The sequence below is a fragment of the Hoplias malabaricus genome, chromosome 5 (genome assembly GCF_029633855.1).
Source record: "Hoplias malabaricus isolate fHopMal1 chromosome 5, fHopMal1.hap1, whole genome shotgun sequence".
Lineage (NCBI taxonomy): Eukaryota > Metazoa > Chordata > Actinopteri > Characiformes > Erythrinidae > Hoplias > Hoplias malabaricus.
In genome coordinates, this window is record NC_089804.1 from 10266272 (window position 1) to 10293548 (window position 27277).

The 27277-nt window shown below is 40.7% G+C and overlaps 1 protein-coding gene across 3 annotated transcripts in view; it reads right to left on the bottom strand.

Annotated features, from left to right (window-relative positions):
• Positions 1-404: 404 nt before the first annotated feature.
• The window catches only part of LOC136696925 (phosphoprotein associated with glycosphingolipid-enriched microdomains 1), a 66025-nt gene continuing 39152 nt past the window's right edge, over positions 405-27277 (bottom strand). For 2 of the 3 annotated variants that reach the window (XM_066671708.1, XM_066671709.1), the window contains exons 3-7: positions 19053-19107; positions 18373-18460; positions 16032-16549; positions 10008-10136; positions 405-4958 (exon numbers count right to left, since the gene is read on the bottom strand). In XM_066671708.1, the coding sequence (XP_066527805.1) occupies positions 4452-4958; positions 10008-10136; positions 16032-16549; positions 18373-18460; positions 19053-19107 (1297 nt within the window). In that variant the 3' untranslated portion in view covers positions 405-4451. The remainder of the gene's footprint in view (positions 4959-10007; positions 10137-16031; positions 16550-18372; positions 18461-19052; positions 19108-27277) is intronic. The other variant, XM_066671710.1, reaches the window with a different exon arrangement.

The window sequence follows — 27277 nt, forward strand, 5'->3', positions numbered from 1 at the left end:
CTAGTGCATGCCAATGCAACTGTAAATGAATAGTGTGTGCCCTGTGAAGCATCATAGCTCCTTCTGTGTAAAACCCCAAATCAGAAAAATTTCAGACAGTACGGAACATGTAACATGCACACACACACACTCTCAGAGAGAGAGAGAGAGAGAGAGAAATGACAAACTTATAAAGAAGAGTTGATTTTAAACATGTAGGGAATTGCACTTATAGAATTTAACTTTATAGCATAAAACTTTTGTTTTGCATGGAAGGTCTTTTCTGTAACTTTTCACACTATCAGCTCATGCAATTAACAAAAGCATGTTTATTGTTGGAAAAATGTTAAATCTATGAAATCAGTTATAAAAGCACTATGTTTTGTAAAATGCATAACAGCAAGCAAAATGCTTTAAGGTGCAACTTTATTACAAAAGTAAAAATTCAACCATTTGAATGAATGATTCTGATAGAAAACATTACAATTTCTTTCACAGAATAATATTACTAAGTTGATTTTTTTACACACCAAACCCTGTGTTACATTTCAACAGACAAAACCTACACTCAGTTACAGTAAGTTAAGCCTAGACATATTCATGGGCAGCAGAATACCTGACAAAAAAGTTTAGCACTTACACATGATTGAAGTTCACAACCAAGAGTCTATACAAACAAAATATAAACCTCTGTTAAGCTCATAAAACATTAATACCATAGCTTTTATTAACATTTTTTATTTATTTTGTATCTGTAACGTATATACATGCAACTTAGTCTGTTTCCATGTCCTATTGCGCCTTGTTGTGTTAACGGTAAATGGGTAGTGCACTGTGAAGCATCACACCTCCTGCGTTAAACCCCATATCAGAAAAAAAATTATGACATTATGAAACATGCAAAATAATAAATTAATACATAAAAATAATAATAAACAAGGCAATGTTTCTTACATTCACTTTGACTGTTTGAACCCAATATATTTAATGTTTGCCTGGTCAACATTATTTCATTTGTTTAAATACATTGATTCCTGCGTTTCGGGCCTGCAACACATTCCAAAAAAACATTGGTACAGGGGCGGTTTTAGGGCCCTCATTAAGCAATGAGGTTAAAAAAAGTGATTTTGAAAAAGTGATGTCAACATGTTACTGTAATCATGATTTGATACAATAGAGGCATCAATTAAATGCTGAGTCTTTGAGGACCAGAGATGGGTGGAGGGTCTCCAGTTTCTCCACAAATGTGTGAGACAATTATTGAAATGTTCCTCAGAGAAAGATTGGATGCGCTTTACTTATTTGATACCATTAAAGTATTCAAGGAATCAGAAGGAATTTCAGTGCGTAAAGGATAAGGTGGCAAGCCTAAGCTGAACATCTGTGATCTTCAAGCCCTCTGATGGCACTGCATCAAGAACCGTCATTTACCAATAGCTGATATAACCCCATGGGCAAGAAGAGTACTTTGGCAAACCGTTGTCAAGCAGATGCCACTTAAAATTACATTCACAAATGGCACTTAAAACTACTTTGCAAAAGAGAAGTGCTTTAGAGTGTCAACCATGTCCAGATGCTGCGTTGACTTCTCTGGGCTCAGAGGCATGGGGGATGGACCATCACAAATCGTAATGTCTACCGTGTTCAAACAAATCAGGTTTGTCTTTTCCAGAGCCTTTTGCCCTTTGCAAAGGTGATTTACACTTCTGTGATGGCAGCAGTGATGTAGAAAAGTACACTGAGATCTTAGATCAACATTAGATGCATTCAAGACGCCATCTTTTCCAGGAACATCCATTAATTTTTCAAAAAGATAATGCAAAGCCACATGCTGCACATATTACAAAGCTATGAATGTGCAAGAGGAGGGTGTGGGTACTGGACTGGCCTGGCTTTAGTCCTGACCTGTCTGTGGGGAGGATTTTGAAACCAAAAAAGCAACAGAAACAACAACAACAGCCATGTATTGTTTCATATATTATCAAGGGTTTGCAGGAAGAATGGGAAAAAAACACCTGAAACATTTCATGGTGCCAAAATATCTTTGAAGTGTCGTGTAAAAGTGGGTTCATACGGTCTGGAAGTAAATGTAAAAAACAATGAGTATTTTACATTTTTATAGTTGACAAACTGACATAATGTACCAACATTTTCTGATTTGGGGGTTGTAATACTAGCAGATATATTATAAATAAATATAATAGCTGTGTAATTATTTTCTTGTTTATGTTTTTGGAACATTTGAAGTTCAAGGCTACACATCTCCCCCCCCAAAAAAAAAAATCAAAAATACTGTGCTTAAAAACCCTAAACAGTCTGTGTTTTCTTGTACAAATCACAGCCTGGTAGAGCTCATTCCGACCTTTTCGTTGAAACCGAAGTTTTGCATTACCATTACGTCCCCACTGAAACTCCTCTTGCTCTGTGTGCTTTTAACTTCAAAAGGCCTGATCTGCTCCACAGCACAAAGCAAGCCCTGTGCTTTGCCTGACAGCTTCAAGAGTGGGAGGAACCCAAGCAGAGCCAAAGCTAAGGGGAGCACATTTCCTCCCTCAATCTGGCAACTGCTGAGACTCAAGGACACAGATTAATAATGCTGGGAAGGGTTTAGGCTTTCGTTGGGAGTGTGCAGCCGTGCAGCTTTGAACGACTCCTGGTGATATGTATTGTGTAATCCATGAGATGACCCTCTACCTCAATGTCTCCTCCCTGTTTGCTCTTTCCCCTTTTTTTTTTCTTTTTGTTGTAATACATACTGATATTTTCAGTATGAGGCCATTTCTGAGCCCAGATTTTTACAAGAATAAGGAACATTTATTCTAATTAAGACAAAATACCAAGCGAGGAGGGGACTGCACCATTACATTTTTGTGCATGCATCTGCAAGCAAGGACTTTGCAAAACCCACCTAACATATTGAAACACGTGTGCATGGCAGTGATGTTAGCATTCTTAGTAACAAAGCTACATGTGAAAACAAACTAATGATACAAGTTCATTTTTTTTAAGAAAATAGAGTGCAATATAAATCTTATCTTTACTCTTGATTTACAGTATATGTGGCATAACAAATATTCAACATAACCCAACATTTTCAAATGCAAAGTTGGAGAAGAAACGGACATTTATTTCCTTTACTCATTATCATTTCTCTATCCCTGAGCTGATATTGTGTTCTTTTCATTCACTCAGCCCCCAACCTTGACCACTCCACTGACTCTAATCTGGTTAAATATGGTGGAAACCACACTGCCCCAGTGAAGGCCCACCATGGAGCTCACTTAGCAGGTTGAAGCTTTAAAGGGTAAAGGGTCAAATAGGTTGGGTACATATTTCTCCACTCTTTTTTGTGGGGGGCTCAATGGGGCCCATTGCTCTCAAAAATCCTAAACCCTGTCTCCTGTGGGGCATGTGGGAGAAGTCATTGTTTACAGTAGAGTCAGGCCACGCAGTCGAGACCAGAGCTGGAGGCTTCCTTCCAAAAGACGCTCTCTAATGACTTTAAGCCTCAGGTTTTGTTTTCTTTCGCCTCTGCCGCCACTAAATGCCGCTGATAGGCCAGCCAGGCGGAGGCCCAGGGAGCTGGAGGAGCTGGCCTAGTTCTGCGACCTGTGGAGAAAGTGTATAGACACTGCTGCCAGACTCTCTGTCTTTACTGGCCTCAGCACTGCACAAACCATTGAGTCCAGAGGTCCAGCATATAGTGCAGGCCTCATAAACTTAAATGTTAACAACACCCCTAGGAAATGACATGCTATCTGCCTGTTTTGAGGCTTTCCTTGTTAATGGAGTGCTTTCTTTTCTCTCTTTTCTTGGAAAGTCAAAGTTAGTCAGAGTTGGTCGTCCAGGCTCTCAACAGGAAAAGCAGCTCGACTCTTTTTCTCTGTGGGAAAAGGCATACCATGTCTTCAAACCCTGTTGCTCGAGCCATTTCGCCTGCCAAAGAATGGGTGGAGGATGCATGCCATCTCATAAAAAAAAGAAAGAAAAAAATAACTGCTGCCACTGTATTCAAGAGTTATATCCTTTTACGGATTTTAAATCTGCTCAGAGTGATTAAAAACACAGAGAGGAATGTACAAACCTATCTACAGCACCTAACGAGCACACATCTAACTGAGCTAAATTACTTTCTGCTAGGACGGTGTGAGTTGGAAAAAGAAATGTGAGGAAGAATGAGGCAGAAGAATGATCTTGAGGATCACCACAGCTTTTGAAGTCACCCTGCATTTACAAAGGAATGATATTAATAGTCAGTGTGGAAGTACCCTGGTGTAACCCAAACCCTTTTGCTAATTTAGTACAGATAAGTCTGTGTGTTAACGTGTGTGTATCAACAGCATTTTATGGGTCTCCGAGACATCCATGCGTACATTGCTGATGTATGTGGGAAATATTGTGTGTGTGTGTGTGTGTGTATATATATATACTTATATGAGTCAATCTCCCAGGAGCTTAACAGAGACCCATCTCTACAGCCCTGTGACATACATCTCCATGCCATCGTTGAAGGTGAAAATGGTGGTGGTACTCAAGGGGTTCCCCCCTGGCTTCACATCCCCAATGGCCTCGTAAAAGTTCTCACATGTCATGGCCCTCCCTGGCCCTTGAGGCTGAGCAGAGGGCTTCTTCTTGGGCTTGAGCGTGTTGCTCGCCGGCCTATCTTTCTTACGGTGCGAGTCGATGGTAGCATAAGCTGGGTCTGACTCGATGGCTTTCGGCCATGTTTTTTCGCCCACTGCCTCGTAGCAGTGCTCCTCCTGTGGCCCCATTCTGCCCTGTGCCTCCTCCCCTGCAGTTCCACCTGGTGGCCAAGCCTGAGAAGCACTAGATCCATCCTCCACCCCAAGGGCTGGAGCCAAACCTGTCTGCCCACTGGCCTGCTGGCTGGAGCCTTGTTGTTGCTGTTGCTGTTGCTGTTGCTGCTGCTGATGTTTCTTCTTCAGGGTCTTACACACAGTGGAGTACATCTCCGATATCTGGGGATAGGAAAGAAAAAAACACAAACCACAGGCTGAGAAACACAGAAGGTCCCTGCCAGAAACCAGACTGTCAAAATGGATTTCGTAATAAAACCGTCCCAGTGAGCGAGATACTCATATTACAGCTGGAGTGGTGAGGGGAGGAAACAAAAGCTGCCAGTTATATTCACAAAACGCACACTAATTCCAGCTTCTTCTTGCCTTGGAGGGAGATGTTTAAAATCATTGTTGGTGAAGCTGCTTAGCTAAATTTAGAAAAGACATGTAGAAATCTAAATAGAATGAAAATGATCAGGGAAACAAAACGAGGTCAAACTTGAACTGCGGTACGAAAATGTTATGCTAAATCTAGTAAGTAAACTACATGTCTGAGTGTATGGATAACTGTCCTCTTTTGCTGAATTATTAATCACTACACCCCCGAGGAAGGTTTACAAGACACGTTGGAACATTGCCCTGAGGATCTGACCGCACTGAACATCAGTGGGGTCGGGTAATGATGCTGGATTATCTACACTCCACTTCCCTCCGTCTCATCTCATAGGTGTTGGATGAAGCTCCATCACTCCAGGGCTGGTTGTAGAGCCTCTAGCTGGACCCTGGTGTCATATATGAAGACCTACTCATGTGCAGCTGCTCCAGAGCATCTGATTCTATTGGCAGAGATTTCTATAAAGGTTTGGATGTGCAGATGTACAGTGACTCATAATTAAACGAGATCAAATTTACCAGCTAAGCTATCTGTAATTCAATGTGCAATTTCACGCAAGACAGTTAGCCTTTTTGGGCCAAGTATTCCTTTAGCCCCTTGACCTTGAGTCTAAACATGTCTAAACATATGCTGTGGTTTCTCTGTGTGCATGTGTGTGTGTGTGTGTGTGTATCTGTGAGAGTGAGTGTGGCTTGCAGAGGTGTGGAAGGTAACCAAATTTGTCTGCACACAGCAAAAATATGACCCACTTTGACCTGCAAAGGCAGAGCCAGTGTAAACACACTTATCTCTGGAGTCTGGCTGGAGTTAGCTAACTGCCAGATAATCCTGTTAAACTTTTACCACCACAGCCCACAGAGGCAACACATATCTAGCTGGGGAAGGGATACAGACAAAGTGAGAGAGAAAATTGAATATTATTTAGTTATTTCAGGAACAGGGACACACAATATCTTGACAGGAACACAGTTGTGGAGCAGTTCCTAAATGTGTGTGAATAAGTTACAAGCCAGTCCCATTATGTTCTTCACATCTAAAAAAAGTGCAGCAGTTTGACTGTAAATATTATAGTAATATTAATTTATAGAATGTGTGATATGGAGAATGTGGAGCGGAGAGTCGGGACAGTCACAGTGTGGTTTTTAACGTGTCAGTGTCATAATTGCAAGAACATAAATAACACAAAGATTTATAACAATAGCAGCTTAAAACTTGACCCAGACATAATCAGACAGCTGTTATTACCCCTCCCCCACCCTCACACACATATTCTTAGTCTATTCCCCACTCTTTCCCTTTTTGTGTATATTTCTGACATTCTGTCTGCCCTCTCTCTCTCTCTCTCTCTCTCTCTCTCTCTCTCTGCTCTGCACTAATTGCACTCCACCTTGCTTTGTGTTGAGAGTTGTGGGCTGTGCAGTGTTTTGTAGAAAGCTATTGAGCATGTGAAAAAGAGGGGAAGTCACAAGATAGAGGTTTCAAAACTGAGCTGCAGCTGTTGAGAAAGCCTTGAGAGATTTTTTTTTCCACTTTCCGCTCTCTCTCTCTCTCTCTCTCTCTCTCTCTCTCTCTCTCACACACACACACACACATACACACACACACACACAGATGTATTATGTCAACTCAACCCCCACCCCCTGCATGACCTGCACCTAATTTGTGGGCTGAGTATGTGTGTGTTTGTGTGTATATATGCGTGTGTTTGAACATGTGTGTAGTCGCATTAGGAAACATATACATATTATTGTATGTACCCCTTAGAAGTACTGAAATCCGGCACTTTAACTCATTGTTGACAGGAACATTCAACTGTGCACAAACCTTTCTATATAATCTCCCTTGAAAATCACTAAAAGAAAAGCTCAATCTGTGCATAAGCCTAAGTTCACCGAATGTGGGCTAGGGAGGTATAAAGCTTCCCAGTAACGGGCTGTGGAGCAGTGTATATATGTTTTATGGAGTGATGGTAACACCATATGATATCTCTGGGCGATATTTGTGATCAAGTGATATTTGGGATTAAGAACTACAGTAATACCCTAATTAAGGGAGGTGTCCAAAATCACTGACCACAACTAGATCCACAGTCATAATGTCTATTTTCAGACAGGCAACCAACTTATTTTGTATCCCAAAATGTCCCAAAAGGTTAGGGTTGTTATGTAATAGTCTGTCAGCAGCTTTAGCTGAACTGTATACTCGTTATGTGCTTACTGAAAGCTGGCACAGGGCTCTGGTTGTGCGTATGTGTGTGTGTGTGTGTGTGAGTGAGCACATGACACTCAATCACACACACCTGGTTACACTCGGCTGGGAGTGTCTGTGCAGGCTAATGAAAGAATAAAGATAGAAAGTGGGAGGAGCCATAAATCCAGGTCAGCAGTCACAATGCTTAAGTGTTTACCTCTCTAAGCTTCCATTTACGGCCTTGGCCCCGTGGATTACATCTGAGCCTAAGCCTTACTTGTGTTATTGATGTTTAAGCCCACAGCTCAAAAGCAGGGCTTAAGTTATTAAGTGTCTGCACTTTGCTACACCTTCAAAACCAAAAAATGTCAGTGTAAAAAAACATGATTAAAACAGGCTATTTGGAAACTTCATAAAACTTTAAGACATTTCAATACCATAGCTGTGGTTGACTCTAGTGTTTGTTTACAGTTGTTTTTCTGTGTTATGGGTCTAAAATAACAATGCAGTCCATGTCGTGATATATTTCCAAATTTAAGATTCAGATTAAGATTCATAACATCATTGCCCACCATCATCATATTGCCCTACACTAATGAATGTGTTTAACACTTTGAAGAGATCATGGTCATGATAACGTATGTTACACTGGCCTTCTATACCTGAACTGATACACTGAACTGATGAATGGGAAAAAAAAATGGGCTGGCCGAGTCAGAGCTGACCTCCCAACTCTGTCCTGCCAATCCTATTCCTGAGAGTAAGCAGTCAGAGGAGATAGTCCACAGAGCTTTAACTGGACCATGGCCCTCTGGATCAGAGAGATCAAACAAAAAAAGGAGGAAAAGAGAGGAGTTTTCTCAGCGAGGTTTCTCTCTCAGTCACAGCCCCTCCCTCTAATACCGCTCATTCCATTCACTTCCTGTGTGAGTAAACAGCACTGACAGACGAGAGGCAGGCTGACACAGCCATTAACTCTGACGCTGCTAGTGAGAGAAATGAAGTTATGGCAACATCTGGCACGCTGGACCTAATCCTATCAAATCCCTGCCCATAGACAATGACCTGGACCTTTACTTCTAATCAAACTCCACTGGGACTTGAGGGACAAATGAGGGAAGCACACACATGGAGGTGTGCATGGCTAACAGGGGCTGAGTTATGTATGTATGTGTGTGTGTGTGTGTGTGTATCTAAGACGGCCATCTGAAGAGGTTAAAGGTCAAATTCTGAAAACCCTCTTACTTTATCTTGTAACCTTATCTAGGTGTCTGTAACGTCAGGGACGTCAGTACAGAATTTCTAGTGAATAAAATGTGCTCATTTGTTTGTTCGTTTGTTCGTTCATTCGTTCATTGTAACTGCTCCGTCCTGTTTACTCAGTAATATCTTATAAGGTGATCAGGCATTAGAGTGAGATCATAGCTCTTGAGTGATTCCTGAATGAATAGTCTCCTATTTTTTCCGAGTCTTAGCACGCTATGAGCAAACTGAGGCAACAGTGGCAAGGAAAACTCCCTCAGAACATGAGGAAGAAACCTTAGAGGAACCAAGATTCAAAACAGGAAAACATCCCCCTCTGGTCGACACTGAAGCAAAACAGAGAAAATGGCAACTGGCGGTTTATAATCACTGAAATGGGTCTAATATGTTTACGAGGCCCTGGTATTCTGGGCTTTCTCTCCATCTCTGTTCATGACAATGAAAAGGCATCTGGAGATTTTTAGACAAGAGAGAGCCCTCCAAAGAGGATGCTTTATTCTTGCTCCAAAAGTGGGTAATATTGATTATAACGTAACGTGTAAATGTCTCCAAATTCAGAAGATGGCTAACTGCGTGAAAGTAAACACAGACGGAAAGTGCTACAAAACAAAACTACTAAAGTTTCTGTGGTAATTCAAACAGGGAAAAAACATGCAGACAACTTAAACTTCAGCCACGTACATTCACAATAGTCTTTTTTCATCCTCAAACACACCGTTCCACTTTAAAAGACGCAGAGCTTCTGAACGTAAACAAACCAGAGAGAACCGCACTTTCCTACAGTCGTCGATGTTCCCTTTAATAAAGAAGAGTCTGAGGTAGATGAAGAATGAAGAGTTCTAATTAAAGCCCAGTCTCAGTGGTCAATGGATGATGTTTAGATGAGACAGTCAGGCACGTGCAGATGAGGGACGAGCAGGAATCCACAAATCTCGAAGCATCTTCTGTTTGTGCTGTCTCATGTTTGGAGTTGGCCAGATGACAGACTTTATTCAAATATATCCACTTCTCTCCCCAGTTTCTTGTCATTGCCAATTCCAACCACTAGTTAGGTCTGTTCTCATGAGTCCCATGAGTTCCCAATGACAGGGCCATTAATTTGACAGGTCCACCACTCAGTTACTATCCTACTTTGTAAATAGAGCCAGTTTTATATGGGAAAAAAGCCCTAATTTTCTGAAAACAGAACAGCATTAAATATTTAAACGTTGATGTTATTTTGCTTAGTAGCATACTGTTAGCTAAACTTCACTCCCATTCTTTTTTGACTGGCTGGTGGGTCATTATATTTAATAAAAGACATAGTGGCCAGGCTCATGATAAAAATCATCTGTTAGGACCATGTTCAAACCATGGAATTGTGGGAAAAGTGTTCTTCTTACCTCTACAGCGCTAGGGTTAGGGTTAAGGCCTTGGCCATTCTCTGACGTAGAACCACCTGGAACTACAACGTCGGTCTCCTCCGGTGGTTTCCATATGTACTGTTCTCCGTTGCCCATGAATACTGCTTCCTAGCGGCCAGAAAAAAGATAGAGCATTCAGTTTTTTTTCACAGAATTCCTATCCTACAATAACACATAAGAATAAAAATGTCTCACAAAACATTTTGCTTTTATAATGTCTCTGTATGAAAATAAAACATTGGAAAAATAACAGTGAAGGTGTCTCAGACTGCTGGAGGCACTGCTGCTTTATAATGAAAGTTTGAACAGAGCGCTGTGGGTATAGAGAGAGGTGGGCCAGGAGGTCGCCTTCTGGAAATTGAAGCTGTTTATGAAACACGTGTGTTCCTTATAAACACGCCGACCGATCAAGCAGCCAACATCCTGAGTCCACCCACAGTTGCACACACACACACACACATACACACACACACACACAAACGGACACACACACACACACACACACACACACACACACACACACACACACACACACACGGCTAATATGGAGCATAATGAAAATCAGATGCTGTCCTGAAATTGGATTTACTACTTTTTCATCAGCAGCTTCATCTCTCTCTCTCTCTCTCTCTCTCTCTCTGTTTTTCTCTTTGCTACTCAAATTCTCTCCATTTCTCTCTCCCTCTTTCATTTTTCGTGTCTATCTCTCTCTTTGTCTCTTTCCTCTCTCTCTCTCTCTCTCTCTCTCTCTCTCTATCTTTCTTTACTCACACCCTGTTTCCAGAAAAGTTGGGACATTTTGTTCAATGCAATATAAACACTTATCAATAATTTATTCATCCTCTGACTCTTTTTTTTAAATGGACAGATGTACAAAGAAATGGATTCCAGTGGCTTCACTGACCTGATTGTTTGTTAATATAAATACATTCTGAATTTGATTTCTGCAACACAGTCCACAAAAGTTGGGAAAGAGTAAGAGCAACAAGAATGCAAGCAAAAATCTATTGTTTCTCATCAAAAAGATGTAAAGAATTTAGGTCTTTTATCATCGACCCTGGGTAATATTTTGAAATGATTTGGAAAATCTGGAGAAATACCCATCAATGTAGAGTATGACGGGATGGTGTTGAATGAGCGTGACCTTCGAGTCCTCAGATGGCACTTGAACACCACTATACTACAATGAGACATATAGACACGTTGGTCTGGAAGTACTTCAGAAAACTGTTGTTACTCCACTTCTGCATAAAGAAATTCAACCTGAAGTTGGGTGACTTGCACATGTGGGAAGATATGGGAAGATTCCATTGGTGTGAAGGTGATACTGGGTTTTCAGAGAAAGGTGTTTCTGTCATGACAACGTCTGTTCCTTAGAAATCCATGGTTATTTCAGCAAGAGAGTGCTGGCCCTCATTCTGTACTGACTTGTACCAAGACTAAGACTTGTCAGAGTGGGTAAAAAAAAAACAGTCCCACTTGCAAAACTTTAACATTGGGTATCCACAGTTTGGAAACAATTAAACAGCAGTCTAATTACAAGGAAAAGTTATGTAACACAGTTGAAAAAAAAAAAAAAAAAAAAAAAAAATATATATATATATATATATATATATACATATATTGCATATATATCATTTTTATATTATTATTAAATATATAAGTGTATGCATTTAATCATCTATAAGGCATTATAAACCATGTCACTATGAGCACTCTGCATCTTTCTCCTCTCTCTTACTCAATGTGGTTCTTTCTTTCGTTGTGTCTTTCTCTTGTCTATTTCTGTCGTTTGTGTTTCCTCTTCTCTTTTTGTCTCCAGTTCTCTCTCTCTCTCTTTGACACATTATAAAGGTGTTCTTACACACACACACACACACACACACACACACACACATTGTCTCTCTCAATTTGTCTCTTTCTCACTTATACACTCTTTCACACATGGGTCTCGAGTTACTGCGGTTCAAGTCCAGTCGAGTCGCTTCGGAGCTTTGGAGTCTGTGTCAAGCTGTGAGTTAAAATCTTTAACAGCTCAAGCTGCAAGATGTGAGTCTGATGTGAGTTGTGAGCAATTAGAGTCATAAGCTTAGGAGAGTTGTAAAATTTGGAGACTCAGTTGAGTCAAGAGTCTTATGATTGGACGTCTAAGCGGAGTTGGAGTGTGAAATGAGCTGGCAGTCGTACAATATAAAGTTTGAACTGAATAAATTTGGGATTTTAATGAGACTTGAGCGGCGAGTCTGAGACAGGAGACACCCCTCTCAGGTGTGTATTCGCTGAGTGTGTGTGTGTGAGTGAGGAATATGACAGAGTCAAGATTCAGCGTTGATGTCAGGGTGAATATCTACCATATGTGCTGCTATTTATTCCTCTGACTTAACCGGTTACCTGCTCTCTGGTTCCTCTCCGATATTCTTAACACACAACAACACAATTGAGCTGGCAGCCAGCCAAGCCCTCTTACATAATCATCCCCTCTGTGTTGCCTCTCTCTCTCTCTCTCTCTCTCACACACACACACCTATATACACCTTTATGCATACCCAATAAGTTTTTGCAGAAGAAGCAACACTTGTATGAGCTCAGTGTGAACCACATACAGAAGTAAACACAAACTAAGTGACATCACATCTGTGTGAGACCACAGAATCTTAAAGAGATCTAATAAATAAAAAAATAAATAAACCAAGAAATATTATGATGAGTAAAATGAATTAATATTTTGCATTCTGCACTGTTTTGAGGTCACTATTTAAATTCAAGCAAATTAGGATTGTTGACCAAGTGGAGTTTAGGAGGCTTGAGCACTTGCTTCTCTTTTGAAAAACAGAAACATAACATTTATAAAGAAAAAAAAAGAAAATTGAAATTCTCATTTAAATGATTCTGATAAATTGCTGTTCACTTGTAATAATAAAAAAAAAAAAAAAATCAGACTATTGGCTATTGCCACTATTGCAAAATGTATCTTCATTTTTAGGATTTTAATTTTTACTTTTCATCGTATACGAATTTAATGAATGTTGCACCAACACAAATGGTTCAAAACAATTCAGATCAAAATCTTAAATTACAACTTAATTTTTAAACTAAGTGTCACCGCTGGACAGATAAAAAGAAAGAAATACTCCTCTCAACTCCTCTCAACTCCACTCAATAGTGTCCTATGGCCAGAAGCTACACAGGTTGTACAGGAACAGATGAGCTTTTGTCTCTAGCCTCATATCTACAAAGTGGATTTAAAGTTAGGTGCACCAAAAAGTGAACATGGTGTAATACACAACATGTCTACAACAATGATCCACCGCCCAAATAATACCTGCAGAGTGGGAGGGCTGTGGGCTTAAAATATTTGGGGGAGAGAGTATCAAATTATACAGAGATGCTTATAACAGATCTACAAGCTGTAATTGTAGAAGGACAAAATGAAGCTCTATGATCAGTAAATCAGATCAAATGGACAATCTGTAAATACAGGGTAAGGTTATTTAAAACTGAATATAATGTATACGCTGAAAAGCAGTTGGACAAGTGAACAGCTACTGGACTTGTGTAAACAAGCTCTTAATCAGATAGACTTCTGTGACAAACATGGAGACACACATACACACACACACACACACACACACACAAAAGCGAAGAGCAGGTAGAGCAGCTCATTAACAGGAAGGCAAATAAATGTCCTTGTGACTTCAATGCTAAACACACACTGGTCAGCATATCTGCACGACTAATACTCTTCCCAAAGAATTTTTATTTTTTCCAATGAATTCTCTAACAGCAAAACACATAAACTACTCCCTGTGTGTTCCCTGTAGATGATGTGTTCACTTATTTTCCTTAAGAAAATCAAGAAAATACTATTTGACCAGACGTGACCACAATTTTGTAAATGACAAGTGTTTGATCACATTCACTGGTTTATTAAAATTCACTGGTCTATTTTAATGCCTAATAATCTGGGATACTCGTGACCCTAGTGATGTAAGTACGAAGGAGATTTAGGGCCAACTAAAACAAACAAACAAAAAAAAAAGATTCCATAAATAAAGTCAGAATTCGGAGAAAAATCTCGGAATAATTCTGAGAAAAAGGTCCGTATAATGCAGAGAATATAGGAAGACTATTTAGAGAAACACTGTTTTGGGTTATTATTTATTATAATATGTAGACACAGACTCATAGAGTGAGTTGTGAAAGAAGCAGTCAGTAAAATGAACTCAATTATATATTAAATGCATCCACACACACATGACAACTACCCTCGTCAGTGCAGCCCCTGACTGCGATGCATACGGATTTAGTTTAATGTATGGGATGGAGCCAGCCTCACTGCACGCCGGAGTTCTACGCGACCTGGATCGATAATTTTCATGATCATTAATTGTATCCTGTGAAACTACATGCCGGGTTCTTGCACCGATTCAGGAGTGTTTATTCATGAAATTTAGACCATAGTATGACTTAAGCAACACACTGCATTCCACAATTATTCTCAGAATTATTCCGAGATTTCTCTCAGAATTATTCCGAGATTATTCTCAGAATTCTGACTTTATTCTCTGAATCTCATTTTATTTTTTTTTAATGCCGTGGGCCTAAAACTCCACTGTATGTTTAAGACAGGAAGTGCTACTTTTACAAAACATTCACTGATCCAACCTAATGAGTTGTGATTGATATTTATTTTGAAATGTTCAAAATCAATGTTGAGAAGCTGAGTAATTAATTTGATAATTAGATATATAGATGGATGGATTGATAAACAAAACAAAACAAAATAATACGAGGGAAAAAAAAGTGTCTCAATACTTTTATTCTATAAAAAATTAACAGACAATTACCGTCCATAATCCGTTGAATTGCTGATGCTATAATACTAAATAAAAGTCCTTTCTTTCCTCCTTATCAAATTTTAATCTTTACTGAAGCACTTACTAAAATATTGATAGCAACATCCAGATGAGATTAACAATCTGAATATTAATAATGATGAGTACATATCACGTCCCGCAGACTCAGCAAAATATTCAGGCGTTGCCAACACGAGAGAGAATATTTACATAAAATACTGCACTCTTGTGGTGTTTCTATCCAACTACACATCAACAGTGCAAACGGTCAATGTCATGGAAACACGGGGAACTTTTATACGATTTAATACACGAATTCGTTTGTTTCCTACACTGTTGTAGTATTGTTAAAAAATGAGTGAAAATTACAAGAATTTTACACTTTATGGGCAAACTTTTATGGACACAGCAACTAATGCGTGGTTTAAGCTATTTTTCACACAGTGGTATAATCACCCAAAGCTTGTATAAACACCATACAGACATGTGAAACAAACTGTAACGCTATGAAGCAGCTGAACATGGGTTTAACGCCATCACGACCAATGTGGAATATTGTAGTCCATTACCAATCATTGGTACCTGACATCACAGATGTTCTAGATGCTGAATTATTGTAGCCAGGACAAAGTGTCCACATTTGGCCATATATCCTGATTGAAGAGTTAACTTCACTTCTGTCACTTTGTTATGGCCTTAGAATGGGCCCCTAATCCAGTAGCATGGCGTTCCAAATAGGGTACACTATGTAAAATAAGGTACCCACCTGTGGCTATTTATATACTTGCTGAACATTACACAGACTTGCTCTTGACACAGAGTATAAAACTACATATATTACATTGTTTGTGCACTGCCTATTGCAGTTCATTGTGTACTGGATGATCTCCATTTACTTTTACAGCACTTGGCAGATGTTCTTATCTAGAGAACATTACAAATTTTAAACATATGTAGTCAAAGGTAATGTTAGGAATCTTGTCCAAGGACTTGTACTGATGTAGCATGGTGTGCTTGTCAGGGCAGGATACTGAACACCAGTCTTCTATTTCCACCAGTGGTATTACCCAACAAACTACCCCAATCATGTTTTCTGCACAGTGCACTTTATAAGAAACATAGCATGGTTTCAGATATACGCATTTACCTTGGGAAAATTGGGCATGTGAAAAGGTTCCACTGGTTTCCGCTGCACGTTACTGGAGGACGACTCTGTGCTGGACACGCTTTCACCCTCTTCTGACCCATTCCTCTTCCGACCTCTGTCCAGCTTCCTCACCTTCCTGATGGTGGCGTACTCGGCCGTCACCGCCTCCTGCGGCCCTTCATTTACACCTGCCCTCGCTCCTCCTCCTCTTCGTCCATTCCCATTGGTAGACGGGCTGTGGGTGTGGCACTGCGCCGGAGTGTTAGTTGAAGTTGAAGGTGTGGCAGATGGGTCTGGAGGTGGTCCTTTCACTCCCACGCTCTCATAGAGGCCATCGTCCAGACAGCGAGGTGCTGGAGAGGAGCGCCGGCCCACTTCCGAGTATGTGTGCTCTCGCTCCACCTTCTCAGGGCTGGTGGGGATGCGAGGCAGCTGCCGACTCGAGCCTGGGTCAGAGGTCGAACGACGGCTGTGTAGGAGAAGCAGATCCATGCTCGCCGGACGATTCTTAGGGGCACCTGTCAATCAAAACAACAACAAAAGTTGCTTATTCAATAATACTAATATTTTCCATCCACTTTATTAGACATTTCTTCCTCATACTTTTACTCAGTGGCCACTTTTGAGCTCCACTGACATCACAGGTCCACTGCATAGGTGTGCAATTACAGTCTGTATGTCTTCTGTTACTTATCCACTACCCTGTCTAACATTGATCAGTTGGTAAATATCACTATACAAAGGAATCTAAACAACTCTCTGTAAATGTTATTGCTGATACTTACTTCAACTCAATATTCATTCATTCATTATCTGTAACCGCTTATCAAGTTCAAGGGAGCCTACCCGGAATCATTGGACGCAAGGCGGGAATACACCCTGGAGGGGGCGCCAGTCCTTCACAGGACGACACACACTCACACATTCACTCACACACTCACACTTACGGACACTTTTGAGTCGTCAATCCACCTACTAATGTGTGTTTTTGGATTGTGGGAGAAAACCAGAGCACCCAGAGGAAACCCATGCGGACACAGGGAGAACACACCAACTCCTCACAGACAGTCTTTATCTGTCTGACAATAGCCAAATTTGCAATCATTTACCAGCTCTATTTGCCATGACAGCTTTTCTGAGCAGGACTTTCTAATAATGTTTGTGAAGCTCATAGAACTGTGCCTTTAAAAGGTATCCCAGTGTTTCCTTTTATCAAGTTCCTGTCCCTGATTATATTGCATGACAGTCTGCATTAAGGGTGTGTTTCTGAGCACATTACCACTGCAGCTTACATATTGCTTCAGCTGTAGATATTAATTGTGACAGTGAAATAGAAGTGACAGGAAGGTACAGTCCATCAGTGTCAATGTCATAGCATACTGTCTACCCTCCAAGAATGCCCAGCCAAGAGCGTTCCTGTGATAAATGACCACAGAGGAAGGGCTAGAATTTGGCTAACATTGAATGGAAACAATTGAGAAATGCCCTCTAACTGTATATATCTGTTTCCCAAAAGTGACCATTAAATGTAAATTCACAGTCAGGACAAAACAGGCCCAACCACAAAGATGAAAGACAGAGATGGAAGGTTGGGCTGAATAAGCACAGTACTGGGTATTGCAATAGCGTCAATGCATTAGCATAAATAGAATAATTTATTTGCAGTTGCTAAATGCAAACACAAGGGGGCACAGTAAATCTACAGTATGTCATCCAGTTTCATCATATAATGCATTTCCCATATTCTTAATCTTTACATAATCTAAATTGTAATCTGATTTGGAGATGCAGACACACGGTTCCTGGGTGGTGTTCTCATGATCAGTGCAGATGAATCTTTCATTTGCATCCAATGAGAAAAACTAATACAGTAAGCGTTGGAGAAGAAGTGATGAACATGGATCAGACTGTTTCACTGGGTTTTTTAGTCACAATCTCCACATTATTAATGTTCAGAGTCTTTTTGTTTGTGTGTGTGGGGGGGTGGGTGCTGTATTCCACCAGACTCTTCCTGTCCATGTCTCTAAAATTGAGCTTTTCTTAAAGCCCAGCCTACCACACACTTGCAGTAGCTGAGCACTGAACTAGAAATCCACCAATACTGACAGGCCACTGGAGACATCAGCCTTAGCACGCACATAAGAGCAGGAGTGTGTGTGTGTGTGTGTGTGTGTTTTAATAAGAGTGTATGTATATTTGCTTGCGTGTGTGTGTGTGTGTATGTATGGCCAACAGTTTGAACGCTTAAGTGTCTAAAACTCAATTAGTTCGACTGGAAGTTGAGGTTGAGACCCCCTCTCCCGCCCCCTCTCTTTCTCTCACAGACAGATTTTAAACTCACCATTAGCGTTGCAGGGCAATCGGTGCATTTCATGCAGGCGAGTGTCTGACTTACTCATGGAGTTCAGCTTGGACTGCCGAAGAACACCCTGAAACACACATAATGCCTTGTAATGTGTGCGATGTATAGATTAAAAGCAGAGGACACTTTTGGCAGATTGATTCATTTTAACAATTCTATGTGACACATTACATTTTAATTTCATTTAATCCTATTACAGTTACAGATGCAATGTTATTACAGGGTTAATTCTGTGCATGGCATTTAACACAGATGTCCTATTTGTGTGACTACTGCATGCATGTGCTGAGTGCAAAAATTTGATAGTGAAATTACAAGTACAGGAAGAGCTGTAAAAGCAGTAAACAATCTGTTAAAGCACCTTTTACACTAATATATAACACCTTCCAAAAAGAGTAGAAGCTATCACTGCAGTAAACGTAGACAAGCTCCCTATTAACACCCTTCATTTCAGACGAAACGATGATGGTGGTCTATATAGTGTAACTCGAGATGTACATGTAAGTGGCTGTCATCTTTCAAAGTGATAAAATGGAGGCTTTCACTGTTTATTTTTTATTTATTTGGACTCCTGCATTTTCAGTGAAGATATTTTCTATATTGACCACTTTGTGTAACCTGTCTTGTCTTAATCTCCCCAAAAAAACACATGAACTCACCGTGTTCACCTTGTGACTGCCCCCATTGGACTGGGCATGTTTACTCTTGGTTTTTCTGCAAACAGAAGACCACAATTACACACTCTATTAGCCACTAAACTACAAGGCAGACTGACCAGTCACTGAGAGTCATCTAGGGGATTGGAACACTTTTCAGGCACACCACTGCTTCATTTATCACTGAGTCAAAGATTCCACTGCAGTCTGCAGTGTGTGCTCCTCTGTGTGTTGTTTAACAAGGTTATGAGAATGGCTTGGTTAAAAAACACAAACACATTTCCACACTGCCGACTGCAGTTTGGTATTTTGCTTTTGCTCTGAAGCTGAGAAGCTCACGTAGCTAACAGGCGAGGCAATCAGAGTCCATGTGAAATCAAAGTTCTTAATTTACTTAATTATCTTAATTTTATATAATTTTTTTAAAATTTAATTTATACCCAGAATGGTCATTGTATAGGAGAAGGAAAATAAGCCATTTTAGATTCAAGCCCTGCTCCGGGTGACTGTCTATGAAGAATTTAATGTGTTCTCCCTGTGTCCGCGTGGGTTTCCTCCAGGTGCTCCAGTTTTCTCCGAAGGTCCAAAAACACACGTTGATAGGTTGATTGGTGACTCAAAAGTGACAGTTGGTGTGAGTGTGTGAGTGAATGTGTGAGTGTGTGTCGCCCCCTCCAGGGTGTGTTCCTGCCTTGTGCCCAGGGTAGGCTCCGGACCCACCCCGACGCTGGATCGGATAAGCGGTTACAGACAATGAATGGATGAGTGAATAAATGAATGAAATTGTAAAGGACAGGTGTTTTTTTTTTTTTTTTTTTTTTTCATTATTTAAAAGTAATATTAACCAACAATACCAACCGTTTGTGCTTGTTATTCAGGCTCATGTTGTTGTACATGCCCCATGGACACCCCACCCACCCCTGAGTGAGGCTAAGGGTTAGCTCTAGGCCAGTTTCCACATTGCAACTGCTGTTTGTTTGGTTATGACATCAAAAAGCCAGTACAACGATAACTTGCTGTCTGCCTCTGTGTCTTTTGTGGGGGTTCTACAATACATCTGGCCAACTGCATTACTTCATATTAACACGAGATCTGTAAATCCACAGCAGCCACAAAGGCAAACTTCAGGCCCTATTTCTTCACTATTAGGGTATTAGGACTACAAGCAAAACTTTTCAAATACTGTTTTTCAGCAAACTCTGGCTTTAATCTGCTTGTTCACTGGTTGCTTTGGAGGCTGTAACCAGGAGACGAGATGACATGCAGGAGTGAGGCAGGAGAAAGAAGAAAAGGGAGGCCTCCTCCTAGCTCTCTCATTATCTCCGGCTCTCCCATACACACTCCATCCCACACACACACTATCACACACTCACACACGCACATATACATTTCATGACAGCGATCGCTGCCTCTGGCATTCTCACACACCTCCGACAGCCTTCTCATCACGCTCTCACATTCTTTTTTTTTTTTTTCATTCCTTCACACTACCACCCTGTGTTTCCCACTCTCGCTCCATTTTTAACATCTGCACCTACGTACATATCTCACTCTATGCATGCATGTAGGCACAAGGAGATTCTTCACCTTCTCTCTCTCTCTCTCTCTCTCTCTCTCTCTCTCTCTTTTTCTCTCTCTCTCATTCTCTTTCGTGCTTTACATCACTCACTTCCTCCTTGCCAGACGGCTTCAAGGTTCCCCAGACCAGCTAATCTGCTTCACTTTATCTTTACATTCATGAACATACATCCGGTCTGATTCAGTCACATTAGATCTGGTTTCAAATCCATTTCCACTGGATCTCTGCACATGCAATCCTGTCGTATCAATAAGGCCATATTTCATGTGCATTTCTGTGGAGTACACTCCATCATGGCAACAGCTTTCCCTAGTGGCATAGGCTGCAGCAGGATAATGTGCCCTGCCACACTGCAAACAAGTGTTTAGGAGGAGTATTAGGAACCTGACCAATAGTGTAATGTTTGGACTTTGTCTCTAAATTCATTCATTCATTTTCTGTAAGCGCTTACCCAGTTCAGGGTCGCGGTGGGTACAGAGCCTACCTGGAATCATTAGGCGCAAGGCAGGAATACACCCTGGAGGGGGCGCCAGTTCTTCACAGGGCAACACACACACACATTCACTCACACACTCACACCTATGGACACTTTGGAGTCGCCAACCCACCTACCAACGTGTGTTTTTGGACTGTGGGAGGAAACCCACACGGACACAGGGAGAACACACCAACTCCTCACAGACTGTCACCCGGAGCGGGAATCGAACCCACAACCTCCAGGTCCCTGGAGCTGTGTGACTGCGACACCTACCTGCACTACCTTTGTCTCTAAATTATTAATACTAAATAATAATAATAAATAAATAACAATAAGGGAAAATAGCTTATTGTGTGTTTTTTATTTTACATATTTAAATTCATTTAAATGTGTAAAATAAGCTGTGGGCGGCACAGTGGCGCAGCAGGTAGTGTCGCAGTCACACAGCTCCAGGGACCTGGAGGTTGTGGGTTTGATTTCCTGCTCTGGGTGACTGTCTATGAGGAGTTGGTGTGTTCTCCCCGTGTCTGCGTGGGTTTCCTCCGGGTGCTCCGGTTTCCTCCCACAGTCCAAAAACACACGTTGGTAGGTGGATTGGTGACTCGTAAGTGTGAGTGTGTGAGTGAATGTGTGTGTGTGTGTGTGTGTGTTGCCCTGTGAAGGACTGATGGCCCACCCAGGGTGAATTCCTGCCTTGCGCCCAATGATTCCAAGTAGGCTCTGGACCCACCGCGACCCTGAATTGGATAAGCGGTTACAGAAAATTAATGAATGAATAACAGTAATAATAATAACACATTACATTTATAAATTAGTTTGTCAATGTTCCACAAGTCTGGTGGTTTTAATCTTGTGGCTTGTTGGGTGTATACATGCATTATATATCAGTACTAAGTGATATTCCAAATGACAAGAGGCTGATTTAGATCAATTTATCATGAAATACAATCACTCAGAGACCTTCTATTTTCTTTTTGTGTGAGCACAGCATCTTCATTTTCAGTGGTGAGCTGCTCTGTGTAGTTATGATGCTGAAGCTCCTGCTGGTCAATGGTTCTGCAGGGTTGGTTCCTCTGGGAGGCTGAGAAAGACTCATGGGAGACAACGGACACAAGTGCACCTGAGGCTCAGTGACCCTGCGGCTAAACAACCCGCCCAACTCACCTATATCACACATGCTTCAAGCAAAGCAACTTCCTCAGCAGATACAAGCATTCAGACACAAACACAGCCAGCCTTTTTCTCTGTCAGAAGAGATTTGAATTTCATTTCTGATGAGCAAACTTCCCTGTGTATCTCACCAGTTAATGCATCTGAAGTGGCAAAAATATTAGAATAATGTATGAAACACTGCTAATTAACTTCATAGTGAAATAAAAAAAAAACCTTCTTTAATCATTGTTTTACAACTTTAATTAGAGCTAAATAATGATGTTTTTAAAAACTCATTGATCACATTACAAGAGATGTTTAATTAAATGCAACACTGTTCAATGTAGGCTTAATATGATCTTTTTATTATTATTATTATTATTATTATTATTATTATTATTATTAATAACATTATTTTATTTATTTTTTCTTGCTGTAAATTTATAACTAGCAGTCTACATTCTACAATTCTCATATTTCTTTACTAAACATATTTTTTTACTATTAATACGAACAATCACTTTCATTCATTCATTGATTCATTCATTGTCTGTAACCCTTATCCAGCTCAGGGTCGCTGTGGGTCCGGAGCCTACCCAAAATTACTAGGTGGAAGGCAAGAACACAGTCCTTCACAGGGCGACACACACACACACATTCACTCACAACTACGGACACTTTGGAGTCGCCAATCCACCTACCAATGTGTGTTTTTAGACTGTGGGAGGAAACCGGAGCACCTGGAGGAAACCCACGTAGACACAGGGAGAACACACCACACTCCTCACAGACAGTCACCCGGAGCGGGAATCAAACCCACAACCTCCAGGTCCCTGGAGCTGTGTGACTGTGACACTACCTGCTGTGCCACCGTGTCGCCCACAGATTATTTCACACATTTAAATGAATTTAAATATGTAAAATAAATTAAAAAAAAAACACACAATAAGCTATTTTCCCTAAGTTATTCATTCTTCCTGATGAGGAACCTTTAAACAGAAAAGGACTTTGAAAGAGTTTTTCTGTGTTGCAGGTGAGCCAGAGTGCAGGAGAACATCCGTGTCATCAGCTCTGTGTGATTGGGATCTGTCTGCATCTGCTGATTCTCTTTCAATGATGACTGGGAAATGAAAGTGTTTGCTTTGTCTCTTTCTCTGTTTTTTAAAACTTTTAAAACTGAATGATGACAAGATATTTATTTATTTATTTATGGTAAAGAATGTACACATTTGGCTAGTTCTTTTGGTAGGGGGCACAATTGTCCAGGCTCTCTCTAGGTGGGTAGGCCCCTTTCCCCTTCCATTACCTAACGGAACAGTACTGGTCTTCTCCAGGTGGGTTGGCATTGTGTATGTGATACTTCAAAGTTAAAAGGTGGGTGGCGTCACATGTCTTGGAAAAACCATATGCTGGACTTCTTCCACCCAGCTTGTTGGTGCTATGTGATTTGGGAGTGGGTGGTAATGGCAATGACCAAAGGAAATAGAGTAAAATGGTAAGACCTCACAAATGGAATATTGAACAGCACATGCTACAAATGCTCTGGTACTACATCATGTAAAGCTTAGATTCTTCATTCAAAAATGGCAGTGCTGGCAGGCAAAATCTAGACAGTGTCATGTTTCTTCACAAATATATGACACATGCTAGGAAGGTTTGACTCTTTAACAAGGCCGGAATGACTGTGCTACACAATATGTGCACAGTTGAGCAATATTAAAAGTCTGGAGCACTTGCACATGAGCTTAAAGTCACTATGCTGAATGCTAAGCATGGGCTGGAGGTGTACTAAACTCACCAGCACTGGGCTATGAAGCAGCTGAACTGCACTGTGGCATATCATCCAGTACCAGTGATGAGTTGAAGAAGTATTTGTGACATTCATTCATTCATTCATTCATTCATTGTCTGTAATGAATGGCGGGACTTGAACCCACAACCTCCAGGTACCTGAAGCTTTTGCTACATGACCTAACTAATGTTATTGAGGCTGAATGCCAAAAAATCCTCAAAGCAATAGTCCAATACATAGTCCAAAGCCTTCCCAGAAGAGTTAATTGCATATTAACAACCGTAATTGAAAACTATATTGTATATAGCCTAATAGCTTCTTGCTAACGCTTGGCCTTAGGCTCATGTGCAGCTTCTCCGGAGCATCCTACTTTACTGACAGTGCTTTTCTGTGGGTGTACAATGCAAAGCCTGTGTCAGGTTTACCTTAAAATAGAGGAAATCTCTCATTAGGAGGGATGTCTACAAACCTTTTGGACGTATCCTGCAATTTTCTCGGGTGTGTAAAACTTTTTTCACAGTACTGTAATTTCAGAAGCGGGTATTTCAAATCCCTAAATGCACATAGTTCCACTTTAAGATGCTTGGCTTTGGGCCTCAGCCGGTAACAGAATCCTCTTACTCAGGTAACCATGTGGAAAATCACTGCGATAAGTGGTTAAAGCAGGGCTAGCCTTTAGGGCGGCATATTTTTTTGACTTTGTTTTATCTATTATTTCTTTATTTCTACAAAGGCTTTACACTCTTTTCCTTCCAGTAATGTTGAGACCGTCTCAGGCGTGGAAGCAAACGCAGTGAGTTGAGGCTTAATCTTGTGAAATGAAAGAAAAAAATTAATGAATAGCTGTGTTTCTTGAACCTTCCCATTTGTGTTACACTTTATGTAATATGGTTTTAATATAGGATCCCATTCATTTAAATATTTAAATTGCACAACTGCTTAGCATTGCAGAACTTAGCAGTTAATGCCTCCCAGGGTGTTGACAATGATAGAAAAGGAAGAGGCAGCTGGCTTCACATATATCAGAGGAATGTACTAAACTTTACTCTCCCAGATTGGTAGCATTGTGGGATTGGGAGGAGTCTTAGCATTCCCGTGTTTGGAATGGCTAAAATGGGGGATAATTTTGATCTTTCTGTGGCTTGCAATAAATAAACAAATGAAAGAAACCATTTTAATTTGTTGAATTGTTTAGCTGCAGATGAGATGTTACAGTCACTGGGTGGTTTACTTGCCTGTTTTTGCCCACTCCAAGTATCCCACTAAGTAAACTGATATATCTAAAACGTCCACACAAATAAACAGGGAAAGTTTCAATGTCAGTGATGCCTGAGTATAGCTAGTAGGTGGATTTTGGTTTTGAACTCACTGAAGCACTTTCTGAGAGTTCTAAATGTTTATTCTTGGTGGGATACCACAACTGCCACAGAGTACAGCTCATTAAATATTATTTTGTGCAGTAACAAAGTCAATACTAGCCAGCTAACAAGCAGACGTCAGAAACAATAGCAGCTTCTGTTGTATGCTTTGCCTTTTTTCACATATTACTATGTAATTATGTTCATTTTATATGTAATTATTAAACTCTAAGTAAATTATAAGGTAGTGTCGTAGTCACACATCTCCAGGATCCTGGGGTTGTGGGTTCCAATCCTGCTCCGGGTGACTATCTATGAGGAGTTTGTTGTGTTCTCCCAGTGTCTACGTGGGTTTCCTCCGGGTCACTGTCTATGAGGAGTTTGTAGTGTTCTCCCAGTGTCTACGTGGGTTTCCTCCGGGTGCTCCAGTTTCCTCCCATGGTCCAAAAACACAGGAAGGTGGTTGGAGGATTGGCGACTCAAAAGTGTTCGTGGGTGTGAGTGTGTGAGTGAATGTGTGAGTGGTTACAGACAATGAATTAATGAATGAATGAATGAATGAAAGTAATTTAAAACCCTAACCTACTAATCTAATGTAAATTTGCCGCCATAAATGATGATGCATTTTAACTGTAGAATTCATTTTATAAATCATTCAGTATGCCACCCCCCCCCTCCCTCTTCCCCTCCCCACACCCACTTGACTATGCCACTGCTGGGACCACATTGCCATTGATAACCGGCCATGCACTCTTCAGAAAGTGCTTAAAACCCCCAAAGGTACTATAACATATTTCACACTTTCTTGCTGACCCTGTGGCCTTGGAAAAGAAGGTCATCACCTTGTCCTGCTATATGTAATTAAGAACAAACATCCATTAATAACAAACTAACATTGTGATTTATTTTGGAGGTCTGGTCTCATTTATTGTGCTTTCTCAACACTTTACAATTCCTAAATGAGCAGAGGCCTGGTCTCTATAAATCACACCCTACACACAACTCTCCATATGATGATAGATTTTATTATTCATCACATCCACTCCCCTCGGGGGAGAGGGGGAAGCAAAAAAAAAAAAGCTAAAATGTAAAAAAGAAAGAAAACAGAGAGAACAGGGTCGTGTTGAGGAGAGAATGGGATCTCCTTAGAACCAACGTCACAAATCCCAGTTCTGTCCCACAATCTGCAGAATGAAGGCACAATAAAATGTGCTCTCTCAACACAAGATAACACTGGTCTAACAAATGTGCTCACTTTACTCAAGAACTTTACAGCAGAGGGAGGAAGAAACAACAATCACTTGAACAAGACCATTCAAATGCAGGAAGCCCAAAGACGGCCCCTGGGGCCTGACCACTCCTATGAGATTCGAGTCAACATAGCACAGAGAACTGCTGTCCAGTGTGGTTTTTTTAATTATTAATTGTTATTATTCACGAGTCTGCTTTCACAGACTTTGCATTTCTGTCAGAAAACACACACCTGATCTGTAGTCAGTTAATTATTTATTCAAAAATGACTATTCATGCTTGCATGGTTTATCTGACAGTTGATGTCCTAGAGGCTAGTACTGCTCTGCAAGTTGGCACATGGACATTTTTGTGCATTCAACATACATAGCATGTCCAAATGTTTGTGCAACCCCCTGATCATTGCTGAATTCAATTACTTTAAGGTGCACCAGCTGTCCATAGAAAAGCATGAAAAACAGACACTCTGGAGCAGCTGCAAATAAACTTATTGTCACATGCCCAATACCCAGTGCCAAATACAAGGACGTAAAACCCTCTAATACTGGGCTGTGGAACTTTACAACTGTGTTCTCTGTATTGATGGAGATCTTTCCAACACCCCTAAGATGAGTTGGA